A 15,150-nucleotide genomic window follows, 5' to 3' on the forward strand; every position below is an offset into this window, starting at 1 on the left:
TTACATTAATTGGAGCATGAGATGACAAACATTTTCTCTATTCTATATCCTTTTCCCTAGGTTATGAAAATGAGTGTTGCCGGGAATCATTGTTGTCATCCGGTTATTACGACGAATTCCTGGTTTTTGATCTTCCGTCGAATATTACTAGATCTCTCAGCTTTGTCCACATAACTGGCTTATTCTAAATGATTGCTTTTATTGGATTTTGCGTAAAAAAGGTTTTAGCGAATTAGGTCAAAACGAAAGAGGATAATCGGAGGATAATATTCCTCGATTTTGATATTCCGTGGAATATTAAAATAATAAGTATTAAAGGACAATTTTTGTAATTTTATTTGTTAGAATTCACTTCATTTGCACTTTCCAGAAAAGCAATTTCCTGTCCGACGCCGCACTTATGTACGGCAGCCTCTGATGCCAGGCCAATCCTGCGTACGTTTTTAAACCGGCTACAAGCAGCGGCACAGTAGATTTTGCTCCAAAAACTTTGAGCGTAAGACCCGGTCGTCCGATGCTGGCCAGAATCGCTTCTGAGCTCCCGGCAGAAAAGCGAACCACGCGGCCGCCGTCCTCATGGATCTGCTTGACGTCGGCGGGTACAAATGGACGATTAAGGTCCCAGGTGATGACATCGCCTCCCGCCAGAGCAGAGACAAACAGGCGATTGCTCTGGGCCCAGTCGGCGGACATCAGGGGAAACTTTGGAGATTCCACGGACAGAACGGTCTGCTTCTGCCTTACGTTATAGAGATGGATGATACCTGAAAGTTGGCGAGTTGGCTTAACATCAGTTGGTCCATCAGTGAATCAATTGGCTTCAAACGCACCTCTCTTTTCGGCAACTAGCACCTTTTCGTTATCATCCGGATGGCTCTTGATCGACATTCCCGCCGAGGATAGGCAGAAGGTGATGACGTTCTCCGCCTCTGCGGCGGTGCTCCAGAACCGGCATGTAAAGTCATCGCTGACCGAGGCCAGAAATTCTCCTTCGCACACCCAGGATATGTCGTTCACGTAGTCGGTGTGTCCCTTCAGGGTGTCGAACGTGTTGTACCGATCTACATCCGTGCGAAATATCTTCATGTCAGTGCCAAGGGCGGCGCAAAATGTCACATTGTTGGGAGTGCTGTTCAGAGAAGTGTCCGGAGAGAATGTGATGGCGCTGACGAAGCGTCCATCGCTATCACCCAGCTCCAAGTCCTGCAGATGATGCCACAAGAACTCGCCGCTCTCCTCCTACAGTTACAAGCTTCGATTTAATTCAATATTTAGTCAATGCACTGAGTATACTTGCCGGCAGTCCAACCACAATCAAGCAGATGCGCCTTTCCAGAGCCACAGCGATCAGGTTGTAGGCAAAGTCATTTGCGCATATTTCGTAGCATTGAATCTGCTCATTCAAGTCTATGGCGTGATCGGGTCCTGAAACAGTTCGCATTTCTTCTTATTTATATAGTTTAATCGAATAAATGCAATAAAAAAAAGCCGGTGCCTGCCTCGCACAAAATTTTACCCTAACGCCATTCCTCACCATAACGGTGTTTTACAGCACTAAAATCACTGAAAATCGGCATATTTTAGTGCTTTTTCTGCCGAGGTAAGCTAGCTGCGAATTACACTACTTCCTTTTCCGTGTTAGCTGTGAAAGAAAAAACATGCCGGTGGGTGTCAAATGAATCTAAAAAATGGTTTTAAACAAAGAAAACCCGCAACTGGCATTGCAAGAAGCATGCAGAGCGAACCGCCACAGTGTCTAGTGCTCAAGAAATGTGTGTTTTGTGTGAAAATCGCAGATGCCACCCCAAAAACAGTCTCGGAAACTTCGAACGTCTGACCAGCTTCTTGCCGTGTATTGGTGTTGTCCCCACGCGTGGCATGCGCCCAAGAAGTTGCAAACAATTGTGAAATGATACGGATTTTGCGATTTTGCATGAAATTGTGACTGTTGCCAACACAATTCGTGTCAATTCATTCAACTTAACCTAGAAAAATGGCATTTGCGAATTTCTGTTGTTCTTGTACGAATGAATTTTGTTGATGCGAGAATTGACCATACCATATGATTGTGTCCACTTTCAGCTAGCAAAAGATTTACTGCACCCTCTGCCCGCTGAGGAGAAACGCAAGCACAAGCTGAAGCGTCTGGTCCAGCACCCGAACTCGTACTTCATGGACGTGAAATGCCCTGGCTGCTACAGAATCACAACTGTGTTCAGCCATGCACAGGGCGTCGTGGTCTGCGCTGGCTGCGCCACTATCCTGTGCCAGCCAACTGGAGGACGTGCCAAGCTGACAGAAGGTAAGAACCGGACCCCATTGCCCATGAGCTCCCACTTGGGTCCATAACTAAATTGTTTCATTGTTCGTTTCAGGCTGCTCGTTCCGCAGGAAGCCACAGTAAAATGGTACTCTTCTTGGATGAACCACAAATTATTAATTTTTTAATAAAAACTAAAACGTAAAGAATCCACACGAAAAATTCATCAACTCTTTCATTCGACAATGTGTACCACATCGCTTTTCTAGACGCCGCCGCTGTTCCCAAGGGATTGATTTGTGAGAAGCGAAGCCTGAAAGGCGAGCCACCAAACAGAATAAAAGCCGCAAGCAGCCGGAGCAGCGACAATTTTTATATTAAGTAGTTTTTAAACTGGCATGTAGACGCAACCAAAACGTTTGAACTACGGAGAAGGATTGAACTGTGTGGCTGTAAAATAGAAAGAAAGCTTGTAATATACAAATTCCTACCTTTCTTTGGTTCATTGTGCTTTGTAAATTAAAGAATTAACGATCTTGTGGTTGGTAACGTGAAAAAGAGAGCCCTGCCTGTGCGTATTTGTTGTTTATGATGTGTGATAGTGCGGGGCCCATTTGGGAGGTACTTATTATATTATCTAGTTTTCTCTTAAATCGTGCTTCCCTGGATGCCACTGACGCAGTCCAGTTTATTCCATATATTCGTAGTCCATATTCTCGTACAATTTATTTTCAAACGATTGCCGCGCATCGTATTTAGTCGATAGTATCGATAGCCGTTTGGTGGGACTTGCTCTCTTTTTCGTCGTTGGATATCCTCTCTTAGTGGAGGGATTTTTCGTCGTCACAATTCCCCTGCGACAATGGGATCCTGGGAAAAGCAGAAACTATATTTTGCAGTTTTGAGATCGTTATATACATACACAGTACACTAATCATATGCCTAAATGGGTCTAAAACATGTCAGTCTGAGACATTAATCTTAATGTTAATTAAATGAAATAGGATATAAAGACGGAATCATAGCGGATACCTATTTACCAGCACTACAACCTTGTAGAAATTTGATTCATCAATAATCCGGCTAAAATATTCAAATTTGAATCCTAACGCCCGGATACGATCGATTACTACGACGCACTCGATAGTTGCTATCGATTCACACTACTATCGATAGCAGTTCGTGCAATTGGCGCCCAATCGTGACGTTCACTTAAAAGCCAGACTGCGCGGCGGCGTCAAAAATCTCCAGACAGCTTGGCTCCGCGCCTTTTTCGCACAAAAACAATTCTCGAGACTGCAATTTCTAAGCGCAAAAGTTTTTGATAAAAATATGAACTTCGAATACAAGATTCTGAAAGAGAATTTCATGGAAATTGATTCAAAACTGTGCTCTTTGCTGGAAACCAATGAGAACCCGCCGGAGCCAGAGCCTCGTGCTGGAAATTCCTCGGGAAGCACCTCGCACATCGTGCTGGCCGAACTGCAGGACAATTTAAAAAAATTGAATTTGGAAAATGCTCCTCACTTTCAGTTCCACGGCTACGGGTGCCACGCTTTGACCAAGAGGGCCCGCGACCACGAGAAGCCAATTGTGAACGGGCGCTATCGAAAGAAGTCAAGGTCGGTGTGGTGGTCGGGTGCTGCCACTTCTGGTCAGTGGCAGCAGCATCGCCAGCAGCAGAGGCAGCAGCAGCTGCAAAGGGAGACTCAATTCAATGTGGCACAACTGACTCCGATGATGCGTTCAATTGGCCTACGTGGCGATTGGTGAGTGCAGTGCTGAATGGCGACCCATGCAGTGCTTCCAATATTCATGTGTGGTGTGTTTGCTTCCCTTCCACAGCGTGGAGCGCAATGCCGTTGTTCGTTTGATGAATCTTTTTAAATCGCTGCATGACCACATGAACCAGGACCTGGGCTTCGGGCCCGAAAACTCATTTCCATCGGACTATCTGTTTGATCTGCCCAAGAAGCGCACCATGCCCTATAGCCTGAATCTGCGCTGTCAGGTGGAGGTGCTGTGCAGCAAGGCGGATCGTTTTCTGGCCTGCCAGCGGCGCATGGTGGAGGCCAATCGCCACTTTGACTATGTAAAGTACTCGGAGGGCGACAAACTTATCAAGGGATCGTTAAATTTCCTAAGGTTGTTCAAGCAGTTCTCCACCTCCACGTTGCGCCATCGCAATGGCAAGTTCTTGGGACCTGCAGCCATTTGTAAGTGCCATACAATCCATCATTAATCAGAGACATCAATCGTCTAGTTTTCATTTTAGCTAATGCCCAAAAACTGGAGGACTTGCTCATAAATCTGCGAGAGTGGCTGCGCTCCGCCTTTCTCTGCGTGTATGTGTTTAACTGGGAGTAGTTTTAAACTAAGTAGTTTTTAAACTGGCATGTAGACGCAACCAAAACGTTTGAACTACGGAGAAGGATTGAACTGTGTGGCTGTAAAATAGAAAGAAAGCTTGTAATATACAAATTCCTACCTTTCTTTGGTTAATTGTGCTTTGTAAATTTAAGAATTAACGATCTTGTGGTTGGTAACGTGAAAAAGAGAGCCCTGCCTGTGCGTATTTGTTGTTTATGATGTGTGATAGTGCGGGGCTTATTTGGGAGGTACTTATTATATTATCTAGTTTTCTCTTAAATCGTGCTTCCCTGGATGCCACTGACGCAGTCCAGTTTATTCCATATATTCGTAGTCCATATTCTCGTACAATTTATTTTCAAACGATTGCCGCGCATCGTATTTAGTCGATAGTATCGATAGCCGTTTGGTGGGACTTGCTCTCTTTTTCGTCGTTGGATATCCTCTCTTAGTGGAGGGATTTTTCGTCGTCACAATTCCCCTGCGACAATGGGATCCTGGGAAAAGCAGAAACTATATTTTGCAGTTTTGAGATCGTTATATACATACACAGTACACTAATCATATGCCTAAATGGGTCTAAAACATGTCAGTCTGAGACATTAATCTTAATGTTAATTAAATGAAATAGGATATAAAGACGGAATCATAACGGATACCTATTTACCAGCACTACAACCTTGTAGAAATTTGATTCATCAATAATCCGGCTAAAATATTCAAATTTGAATCCTAACGCCCGGATACGATCGATTACTACGACGCACTCGATAGTTGCTATCGATGCACACTACTATCGATAGCAGTTCGTGCAATTGGCGCCCAATCGTGACGTTCACTTAAAAGCCAGACTGCGCGGCGGCTTCAAAAATCTCCAGACAGCTTGGCTCCGCGCCTTTTTCGCACAAAAACAATTCTCGAGACTGCAATTTCTAAGCGCAAAAGTTTTTGATAAAAATATGAACTTCGAATACAAGATTCTGAAAGAGAATTTCATGGAAATTGATTCAAAACTGTGCTCTTTGCTGGAAACCAATGAGAACCCGCCGGAGCCGGAGCCTCGTGCTGGAAATTCCTCGGGAAGCACCTCGCACATCGTGCTGGCCGAACTGCAGGCCAATTTAAAAAAATTGAATTTGGAAAATGCTCCTCACTTTCAGTTCCACGGCTACGGGTGCCACGCTTTGACCAAGAGGGCCCGCGACCACGAGAAGCCAATTGTGAACGGGCGCTATCGAAAGAAGTCAAGGTCGGTGTGGTGGTCGGGTGCTGCCACTTCTGGTCAGTGGCAGCAGCATCGCCAGCAGCAGAGGCAGCAGCAGCTGCAAAGGGAGACTCAATTCAATGTGGCCCAACTGACTCCGATGATGCGTTCAATTGGCCTACGTGGCGATTGGTGAGTGCAGTGCTGAATGGCGACCCATGCAGTGCTTCCAATATTCATGTGTGGTGTGTTTGCTTCCCTTCCACAGCGTGGAGCGCAATGCCGTTGTTCGTTTGATGAATCTTTTTAAATCGCTGCATGACCACATGAACCAGGACCTGGGCTTCGGGCCCGAAAACTCATTTCCATCGGACTATCTGTTTGATCTGCCCAAGAAGCGCACCATGCCCTATAGCCTGAATCTGCGCTGTCAGGTGGAGGTGCTGTGCAGCAAGGCGGATCGTTTTCTGGCCTGCCAGCGGCGCATGGTGGAGGCCAATCGCCACTTTGACTATGTAAAGTACTCGGAGGGCGACAAACTTATCAAGGGATCGTTAAATTTCCTAAGGTTGTTCAAGCAGTTCTCCACCTCCACGTTGCGCCATCGCAATGGCAAGTTCTTGGGACCTGCAGCCATTTGTAAGTGCCATACAATCCATCATTAATCAGAGACATCAATCATCTAGTTTTCATTTTAGCTAATGCCCAAAAACTGGAGGACTTGCTCATAAATCTGCGAGAGTGGCTGCGCTCCGCCTTTCTCTGCGTGTATGTGTTTAACTGGGAGTAGTTTTAAACTAAGTAGTTTTTAAACTGGCATGTAGACGCAACCAAAACGTTTGAACTACGGAGAAGGATTGAACTGTGTGGCTGTAAAATAGAAAGAAAGCTTGTAATATACAAATTCCTACCTTTCTTTGGTTAATTGTGCTTTGTAAATTAAAGAATTAACGATCTTGTGGTTGGTAACGTAAAAAAGAGAGCCCTGCCTGTGCGTATTTGTTGTTTATGATGTGTGATAGTGCGGGGCCCATTTGGGAGGTACTTATTATATTATCTAGTTTTCTCTTAAATCGTGCTTCCTTGGATGCCACTGACGCAGTCCAGTTTATTCCATATATTCGTAGTCCATATTCTCGTACAATTTATTTTCAAACGATTGCCGCGCATCGTATTTAGTCGATAGTATGGATAGCCGTTTGGTGGGACTTGCTCTCTTTTTCGTCGTTGGATATCCTCTCTTAGTGGAGGGATTTTTCGTCGTCACAATTCCCCTGCGACAATGGGATCCTGGGAAAAGCAGAAACTATATTTTGCAGTTTTGAGATCGTTATATACATACACAGTACACTAATCATATGCCTAAATGGGTCTAAAACATGTCAGTCTGAGACATTAATCTTAATGTTAATTAAATGAAATAGGATATAAAGACGGAATCATAACGGATACCTATTTACCAGCACTACAACCTTGTAGAAATTTGATTCATCAATAATCCGGCTAAAATATTCAAATTTGAATCCTAACGCCCGGATACGATCGATTACTACGACGCACTCGATAGTTGCTATCGATTCACACTACTATCGATAGCAGTTCGTGCAATTGGCGCCCAATCGTGACGTTCACTTAAAAGCCAGACTGCGCGGCGGCGTCAAAAATCTCCAGACAGCTTGGCTCCGCGCCTTTTTCGCACAAAAACAATTCTCGAGACTGCAATTTCTAAGCGCAAAAGTTTTTGATAAAAATATGAACTTCGAATACAAGATTCTGAAAGAGAATTTCATGGAAATTGATTCAAAACTGTGCTCTTTGCTGGAAACCAATGAGAACCCGCCGGAGCCGGAGCCTCGTGCTGGAAATTCCTCGGGAAGCACCTCGCACATCGTGCTGGCCGAACTGCAGGCCAATTTAAAAAAATTGAATTTGGAAAATGCTCCTCACTTTCAGTTCCACGGCTACGGGTGCCACGCTTTGACCAAGAGGGCCCGCGACCACGAGAAGCCAATTGTGAACGGGCGCTATCGAAAGAAGTCAAGGTCGGTGTGGTGGTCGGGTGCTGCCACTTCTGGTCAGTGGCAGCAGCATCGCCAGCAGCAGAGGCAGCAGCAGCTGCAAAGGGAGACTCAATTCAATGTGGCACAACTGACTCCGATGATGCGTTCAATTGGCCTACGTGGCGATTGGTGAGTGCAGTGCTGAATGGCGACCCATGCAGTGCTTCCAATATTCATGTGTGGTGTGTTTGCTTCCCTTCCACAGCGTGGAGCGCAATGCCGTTGTTCGTTTGATGAATCTTTTTAAATCGCTGCATGACCACATGAACCAGGACCTGGGCTTCGGGCCCGAAAACTCATTTCCATCGGACTATCTGTTTGATCTGCCCAAGAAGCGCACCATGCCCTATAGCCTGAATCTGCGCTGTCAGGTGGAGGTGCTGTGCAGCAAGGCGGATCGTTTTCTGGCCTGCCAGCGGCGCATGGTGGAGGCCAATCGCCACTTTGACTATGTAAAGTACTCGGAGGGCGACAAACTTATCAAGGGATCGTTAAATTTCCTAAGGTTGTTCAAGCAGTTCTCCACCTCCACGTTGCGCCATCGCAATGGCAAGTTCTTGGGACCTGCAGCCATTTGTAAGTGCCATACAATCCATCATTAATCAGAGACATCAATCATCTAGTTTTCATTTTAGCTAATGCCCAAAAACTGGAGGACTTGCTCATAAATCTGCGAGAGTGGCTGCGCTCCGCCTTTCTCTGCGTGTATGTGTTTAACTGGGAGTAGTTTTAAACTAAGTAGTTTTTAAACTGGCATGTAGACGCAACCAAAACGTTTGAACTACGGAGAAGGATTGAACTGTGTGGCTGTAAAATAGAAAGAAAGCTTGTAATATACAAATTCCTACCTTTCTTTGGTTAATTGTGCTTTGTAAATTTAAGAATTAACGATCTTGTGGTTGGTAACGTGAAAAAGAGAGCCCTGCCTGTGCGTATTTGTTGTTTATGATGTGTGATAGTGCGGGGCCCATTTGGGAGGTACTTATTATATTATCTAGTTTTCTCTTAAATCGTGCTTCCTTGGATGCCACTGACGCAGTCCAGTTTATTCCATATATTCGTAGTCCATATTCTCGTACAATTTATTTTCAAACGATTGCCGCGCATCGTATTTAGTCGATAGTATGGATAGCCGTTTGGTGGGACTTGCTCTCTTTTTCGTCGTTGGATATCCTCTCTTAGTGGAGGGATTTTTCGTCGTCACAATTCCCCTGCGACAATGGGATCCTGGGAAAAGCAGAAACTATATTTTGCAGTTTTGAGATCGTTATATACATACACAGTACACTAATCATATGCCTAAATGGGTCTAAAACATGTCAGTCTGAGACATTAATCTTAATGTTAACTAAATGAAATAGGATATAAAGACGGAATCATAACGGATACCTATTTACCAGCACTACAACCTTGTAGAAATTTGATTCATCAATAATCCGGCTAAAATATTCAAATTTGAATCCTAACGCCCGGATACGATCGATTACTACGACGCACTCGATAGTTGCTATCGATTCACACTACTATCGATAGCAGTTCGTGCAATTGGCGCCCAATCGTGACGTTCACTTAAAAGCCAGACTGCGCGGCGGCGTCAAAAATCTCCAGACAGCTTGGCTCCGCGCCTTTTTCGCACAAAAAAAATTCTCGAGACTGCAATTTCTAAGCGCAAAAGTTTTTGATAAAAATATGAACTTCGAATACAAGATTCTGAAAGAGAATTTCATGGAAATTGATTCAAAACTGTGCTCTTTGCTGGAAACCAATGAGAACCCGCCGGAGCCGGAGCCTCGTGCTGGAAATTCCTCGGGAAGCACCTCGCACATCGTGCTGGCCGAACTGCAGGCCAATTTAAAAAAATTGAATTTGGAAAATGCTCCTCACTTTCAGTTCCACGGCTACGGGTGCCACGCTTTGACCAAGAGGGCCCGCGACCACGAGAAGCCAATTGTGAACGGGCGCTATCGAAAGAAGTCAAGGTCGGTGTGGTGGTCGGGTGCTGCCACTTCTGGTCAGTGGCAGCAGCATCGCCAGCAGCAGAGGCAGCAGCAGCTGCAAAGGGAGACTCAATTCAATGTGGCCCAACTGACTCCGATGATGCGTTCAATTGGCCTACGTGGCGATTGGTGAGTGCAGTGCTGAATGGCGACCCATGCAGTGCTTCCAATATTCATGTGTGGTGTGTTTGCTTCCCTTCCACAGCGTGGAGCGCAATGCCGTTGTTCGTTTGATGAATCTTTTTAAATCGCTGCATGACCACATGAACCAGGACCTGGGCTTCGGGCCCGAAAACTCATTTCCATCGGACTATCTGTTTGATCTGCCCAAGAAGCGCACCATGCCCTATAGCCTGAATCTGCGCTGTCAGGTGGAGGTGCTGTGCAGCAAGGCGGATCGTTTTCTGGCCTGCCAGCGGCGCATGGTGGAGGCCAATCGCCACTTTGACTATGTAAAGTACTCGGAGGGCGACAAACTTATCAAGGGATCGTTAAATTTCCTAAGGTTGTTCAAGCAGTTCTCCACCTCCACGTTGCGCCATCGCAATGGCAAGTTCTTGGGACCTGCAGCCATTTGTAAGTGCCATACAATCCATCATTAATCAGAGACATCAATCATCTAGTTTTCATTTTAGCTAATGCCCAAAAACTGGAGGACTTGCTCATAAATCTGCGAGAGTGGCTGCGCTCCGCCTTTCTCTGCGTGTATGTGTTTAACTGGGAGTAGTTTTAAACTAAGTAGTTTTTAAACTGGCATGTAGACGCAACCAAAACGTTTGAACTACGGAGAAGGATTGAACTGTGTGGCTGTAAAATAGAAAGAAAGCTTGTAATATACAAATTCCTACCTTTCTTTGGTTAATTGTGCTTTGTAAATTAAAGAATTAACGATCTTGTGGTTGGTAACGTGAAAAAGAGAGCCCTGCCTGTGCGTATTTGTTGTTTATGATGTGTGATAGTGCGGGGCCCATTTGGGAGGTACTTATTATATTATCTAGTTTTCTCTTAAATCGTGCTTCCCTGGATGCCACTGACGCAGTCCAGTTTATTCCATATATTCGTAGTCCATATTCTCGTACAATTTATTTTCAAACGATTGCCGCGCATTGTATTTAGTCGATAGTATCGATAGCCGTTTGGTGGGACTTGCTCTCTTTTTCGTCGTTGGATATCCTCTTTTAGTGGAGGGATTTTTCGTCGTCACAATTCCCCTGCGACAATGGGATCCTGGGAAAAGCAGAAACTATATTTTGCAGTTTTGAGATCGTTATATACATACACAGTACACTAATCATATGCCTAAATGGGTCTAAAACATGTCAGTCTGAGACATTAATCTTAATGTTAATTAAATGAAATAGGATATAAAGACGGAATCATAACGGATACCTATTTACCAGCACTACAACCTTGTAGAAATTTGATTCATCAATAATCCGGCTAAAATATTCAAATTTGAATCCTAACGCCCGGATACGATCGATTACTACGACGCACTCGATAGTTGCTATCGATTCACACTACTATCGATAGCAGTTCGTGCAATTGGCGCCCAATCGTGACGTTCACTTAAAAGCCAGACTGCGCGGCGGCGTCAAAAATCTCCAGACAGCTTGGCTCCGCGCCTTTTTCGCACAAAAACAATTCTCGAGACTGCAATTTCTAAGCGCAAAAGTTTTTGATAAAAATATGAACTTCGAATACAAGATTCTGAAAGAGAATTTCATGGAAATTGATTCAAAACTGTGCTCTTTGCTGGAAACCAATGAGAACCCGCCGGAGCCGGAGCCTCGTGCTGGAAATTCCTCGGGAAGCACCTCGCACATCGTGCTGGCCGAACTGCAGGCCAGTTTAAAAAAATTGAATTTGGAAAATGCTCCTCACTTTCAGTTCCACGGCTACGGGTGCCACGCTTTGACCAAGAGGGCCCGCGACCACGAGAAGCCAATTGTGAACGGGCGCTATCGAAAGAAGTCAAGGTCGGTGTGGTGGTCGGGTGCTGCCACTTCTGGTCAGTGGCAGCAGCATCGCCAGCAGCAGAGGCAGCAGCAGCTGCAAAGGGAGACTCAATTCAATGTGGCCCAACTGACTCCGATGATGCGTTCAATTGGCCTACGTGGCGATTTGTGAGTGCAGTGCTGAATGGCGACCCATGCAGTGCTTCCAATATTCATGTGTGGTGTGTTTGCTTCCCTTCCACAGCGTGGAGCGCAATGCCGTTGTTCGTTTGATGAATCCTTTTAAATCGCTGCATGACCACATGAACCAGGACCTGGGCTTCGGGCCCGAAAACTCATTTCCATCGGACTATCTGTTTGATCTGCCCAAGAAGCGCACCATGCCCTATAGCCTGAATCTGCGCTGTCAGGTGGAGGTGCTGTGCAGCAAGGCGGATCGTTTTCTGGCCTGCCAGCGGCGCATGGTGGAGGCCAATCGCCACTTTGACTATGTAAAGTACTCGGAGGGCGACAAACTTATCAAGGGATCGTTAAATTTCCTAAGGTTGTTCAAGCAGTTCTCCACCTCCACGTTGCGCCATCGCAATGGCAAGTTCTTGGGACCTGCAGCCATTTGTAAGTGCCATACAATCCATCATTAATCAGAGACATCAATCATCTAGTTTTCATTTTAGCTAATGCCCAAAAACTGGAGGACTTGCTCATAAATCTGCGAGAGTGGCTGCGCTCCGCCTTTCTCTGCGTGTATGTGTTTAACTGGGAGTAGTTTTAAACTAAGTAGTTTTTAAACTGGCATGTAGACGCAACCAAAACGTTTGAACTACGGAGAAGGATTGAACTGTGTGGCTGTAAAATAGAAAGAAAGCTTGTAATATACAAATTCCTACCTTTCTTTGGTTAATTGTGCTTTGTAAATTTAAGAATTAACGATCTTGTGGTTGGTAACGTGAAAAAGAGAGCCCTGCCTGTGCGTATTTGTTGTTTATGATGTGTGATAGTGCGGGGCTTATTTGGGAGGTACTTATTATATTATCTAGTTTTCTCTTAAATCGTGCTTCCCTGGATGCCACTGACGCAGTCCAGTTTATTCCATATATTCGTAGTCCATATTCTCGTACAATTTATTTTCAAACGATTGCCGCGCATCGTATTTAGTCGATAGTATCGATAGCCGTTTGGTGGGACTTGCTCTCTTTTTCGTCGTTGGATATCCTCTCTTAGTGGAGGGATTTTTCGTCGTCACAATTCCCCTGCGACAATGGGATCCTGGGAAAAGCAGAAACTATATTTTGCAGTTTTGAGATCGTTATATACATACACAGTACACTAATCATATGCCTAAATGGGTCTAAAACATGTCAGTCTGAGACATTAATCTTAATGTTAATTAAATGAAATAGGATATAAAGACGGAATCATAACGGATACCTATTTACCAGCACTACAACCTTGTAGAAATTTGATTCATCAATAATCCGGCTAAAATATTCAAATTTGAATCCTAACGCCCGGATACGATCGATTACTACGACGCACTCGATAGTTGCTATCGATTCACACTACTATCGATAGCAGTTCGTGCAATTGGCGCCCAATCGTGACGTTCACTTAAAAGCCAGACTGCGCGGCGGCGTCAAAAATCTCCAGACAGCTTGGCTCCGCGGCTTTTTCGCACAAAAACAATTCTCGAGACTGCAATTTCTAATCGCAAAAGTTTTTGATAAAAATATGAACTTCGAATACAAGATTCTGAAAGAGAATTTCATGGAAATTGATTCAAAACTGTGCTCTTTGCTGGAAACCAATGAGAACCCGCCGGAGCCGGAGCCTCGTGCTGGAAATTCCTCGGGAAGCACCTCGCACATCGTGCTGGCCGAACTGCAGGCCAATTTAAAAAAATTGAATTTGGAAAATGCTCCTCACTTTCAGTTCCACGGCTACGGGTGCCACGCTTTGACCAAGAGGGCCCGCGACCACGAGAAGCCAATTGTGAACGGGCGCTATCGAAAGAAGTCAAGGTCGGTGTGGTGGTCGGGTGCTGCCACTTCTGGTCAGTGGCAGCAGCATCGCCAGCAGCAGAGGCAGCAGCAGCTGCAAAGGGAGACTCAATTCAATGTGGCACAACTGACTCCGATGATGCGTTCAATTGGCCTACGTGGCGATTGGTGAGTGCAGTGCTGAATGGCGACCCATGCAGTGCTTCCAATATTCATGTGTGGTGTGTTTGCTTCCCTTCCACAGCGTGGAGCGCAATGCCGTTGTTCGTTTGATGAATCTTTTTAAATCGCTGCATGACCACATGAACCAGGACCTGGGCTTCGGGCCCGAAAACTCATTTCCATCGGACTATCTGTTTGATCTGCCCAAGAAGCGCACCATGCCCTATAGCCTGAATCTGCGCTGTCAGGTGGAGGTGCTGTGCAGCAAGGCGGATCGTTTTCTGGCCTGCCAGCGGCGCATGGTGGAGGCCAATCGCCACTTTGACTATGTAAAGTACTCGGAGGGCGACAAACTTATCAAGGGATCGTTAAATTTCCTAAGGTTGTTCAAGCAGTTCTCCACCTCCACGTTGCGCCATCGCAATGGCAAGTTCTTGGGACCTGCAGCCATTTGTAAGTGCCATACAATCCATCATTAATCAGAGACATCAATCATCTAGTTTTCATTTTAGCTAATGCCCAAAAACTGGAGGACTTGCTCATAAATCTGCGAGAGTGGCTGCGCTCCGCCTTTCTCTGCGTGTATGTGTTTAACTGGGAGTAGTTTTAAACTAAGTAGTTTTTAAACTGGCATGTAGACGCAACCAAAACGTTTGAACTACGGAGAAGGATTGAACTGTGTGGCTGTAAAATAGAAAGAAAGCTTGTAATATACAAATTCCTACCTTTCTTTGGTTAATTGTGCTTTGTAAATTTAAGAATTAACGATCTTGTGGTTGGTAACGTGAAAAAGAGAGCCCTGCCTGTGCGTATTTGTTGTTTATGATGTGTGATAGTGCGGGGCCCATTTGGGAGGTACTTATTATATTATCTAGTTTTCTCTTAAATCGTGCTTCCCTGGATGCCACTGACGCAGTCCAGTTTATTCCATATATTCGTAGTCCATATTCTCGTACAATTTATTTTCAAACGATTGCCGCGCATCGTATTTAGTCGATAGTATCGATAGCCGTTTGGTGGGACTTGCTCTCTTTTTCGTCGTTGGATATCCTCTCTTAGTGGAGGGATTTTTCGTCGTCACAATTCCCCTGCGACAATGGGATCCTGGGAAAAGCAGAAACTATATTTTGCAGTTTTGAGAT

General features: G+C 45.1%; 8 protein-coding genes across 9 annotated transcripts; 7 read left to right on the forward strand and 1 right to left on the reverse strand.

Annotated features, from left to right (window-relative positions):
- Nucleotides 1-312: 312 nt before the first annotated feature.
- LOC108156956 (nucleoporin Nup37) lies at nucleotides 313-1,528 on the reverse strand. The gene is made up of 3 exons (XM_017288734.2): nucleotides 1,298-1,528; nucleotides 831-1,239; nucleotides 313-764 (listed from the first exon to the last, which is right to left on the reverse strand). Exons 1-3 carry the CDS (start codon nucleotides 1,439-1,441, stop codon nucleotides 349-351), a joined length of 969 nt encoding a protein of 322 aa, XP_017144223.1. The 5' UTR covers nucleotides 1,442-1,528; the 3' UTR covers nucleotides 313-348.
- Nucleotides 1,529-1,567: 39 nt separating this feature from the next.
- LOC108156957 (40S ribosomal protein S27) lies at nucleotides 1,568-2,822 on the forward strand. Of its 2 annotated transcripts, XR_001775152.2 has the most exons (4): nucleotides 1,568-1,664; nucleotides 2,083-2,302; nucleotides 2,376-2,461; nucleotides 2,530-2,822. XR_001775152.2 is itself a non-coding variant. In XM_017288735.2 (3 exons), the coding sequence occupies exons 1-3, from the start codon at nucleotides 1,659-1,661 to the stop codon at nucleotides 2,402-2,404; spliced, it is 255 nt and encodes an 84-aa protein (XP_017144224.1). In that variant the 5' UTR covers nucleotides 1,568-1,658; the 3' UTR covers nucleotides 2,405-2,822. The 2 variants fall into 2 exon arrangements, 1 of the variants encoding a protein (XP_017144224.1); XM_017288735.2 differs by having other exon boundaries at nucleotides 2,376-2,822.
- A 653-nt stretch (nucleotides 2,823-3,475) lies between these two features.
- LOC117186913 (protein bag-of-marbles-like) lies at nucleotides 3,476-4,753 on the forward strand. The gene is made up of 3 exons (XM_033388249.1): nucleotides 3,476-4,029; nucleotides 4,106-4,476; nucleotides 4,536-4,753. Exons 1-3 carry the CDS (start codon nucleotides 3,593-3,595, stop codon nucleotides 4,625-4,627), a joined length of 900 nt encoding a protein of 299 aa, XP_033244140.1. The 5' UTR covers nucleotides 3,476-3,592; the 3' UTR covers nucleotides 4,628-4,753.
- A 748-nt stretch (nucleotides 4,754-5,501) lies between these two features.
- Nucleotides 5,502-6,750, forward strand: LOC117186914 (protein bag-of-marbles-like). The gene is made up of 3 exons (XM_033388250.1): nucleotides 5,502-6,026; nucleotides 6,103-6,473; nucleotides 6,533-6,750. The coding sequence occupies exons 1-3, from the start codon at nucleotides 5,590-5,592 to the stop codon at nucleotides 6,622-6,624; spliced, it is 900 nt and encodes a 299-aa protein (XP_033244141.1). The 5' UTR covers nucleotides 5,502-5,589; the 3' UTR covers nucleotides 6,625-6,750.
- A 719-nt stretch (nucleotides 6,751-7,469) lies between these two features.
- Nucleotides 7,470-8,747, forward strand: LOC117186915 (protein bag-of-marbles-like). The gene is made up of 3 exons (XM_033388251.1): nucleotides 7,470-8,023; nucleotides 8,100-8,470; nucleotides 8,530-8,747. Exons 1-3 carry the CDS (start codon nucleotides 7,587-7,589, stop codon nucleotides 8,619-8,621), a joined length of 900 nt encoding a protein of 299 aa, XP_033244142.1. The 5' UTR covers nucleotides 7,470-7,586; the 3' UTR covers nucleotides 8,622-8,747.
- Nucleotides 8,748-9,478: 731 nt separating this feature from the next.
- Nucleotides 9,479-10,810, forward strand: LOC117187273 (protein bag-of-marbles-like). The gene is made up of 3 exons (XM_033389614.1): nucleotides 9,479-10,020; nucleotides 10,097-10,467; nucleotides 10,527-10,810. The coding sequence occupies exons 1-3, from the start codon at nucleotides 9,584-9,586 to the stop codon at nucleotides 10,616-10,618; spliced, it is 900 nt and encodes a 299-aa protein (XP_033245505.1). The 5' UTR covers nucleotides 9,479-9,583; the 3' UTR covers nucleotides 10,619-10,810.
- A 653-nt stretch (nucleotides 10,811-11,463) lies between these two features.
- Nucleotides 11,464-12,741, forward strand: LOC117187275 (protein bag-of-marbles-like). The gene is made up of 3 exons (XM_033389616.1): nucleotides 11,464-12,017; nucleotides 12,094-12,464; nucleotides 12,524-12,741. The coding sequence occupies exons 1-3, from the start codon at nucleotides 11,581-11,583 to the stop codon at nucleotides 12,613-12,615; spliced, it is 900 nt and encodes a 299-aa protein (XP_033245507.1). The 5' UTR covers nucleotides 11,464-11,580; the 3' UTR covers nucleotides 12,616-12,741.
- Nucleotides 12,742-13,547: 806 nt separating this feature from the next.
- Nucleotides 13,548-14,738, forward strand: LOC117187274 (protein bag-of-marbles-like). The gene is made up of 3 exons (XM_033389615.1): nucleotides 13,548-14,014; nucleotides 14,091-14,461; nucleotides 14,521-14,738. Exons 1-3 carry the CDS (start codon nucleotides 13,578-13,580, stop codon nucleotides 14,610-14,612), a joined length of 900 nt encoding a protein of 299 aa, XP_033245506.1. The 5' UTR covers nucleotides 13,548-13,577; the 3' UTR covers nucleotides 14,613-14,738.
- Nucleotides 14,739-15,150: the final 412 nt, after the last annotated feature.

The sequence above is a fragment of the Drosophila miranda genome, chromosome 2 (assembly GCF_003369915.1).
Source record: "Drosophila miranda strain MSH22 chromosome 2, D.miranda_PacBio2.1, whole genome shotgun sequence".
Taxonomy (NCBI): Eukaryota; Metazoa; Arthropoda; class Insecta; order Diptera; family Drosophilidae; genus Drosophila; species Drosophila miranda.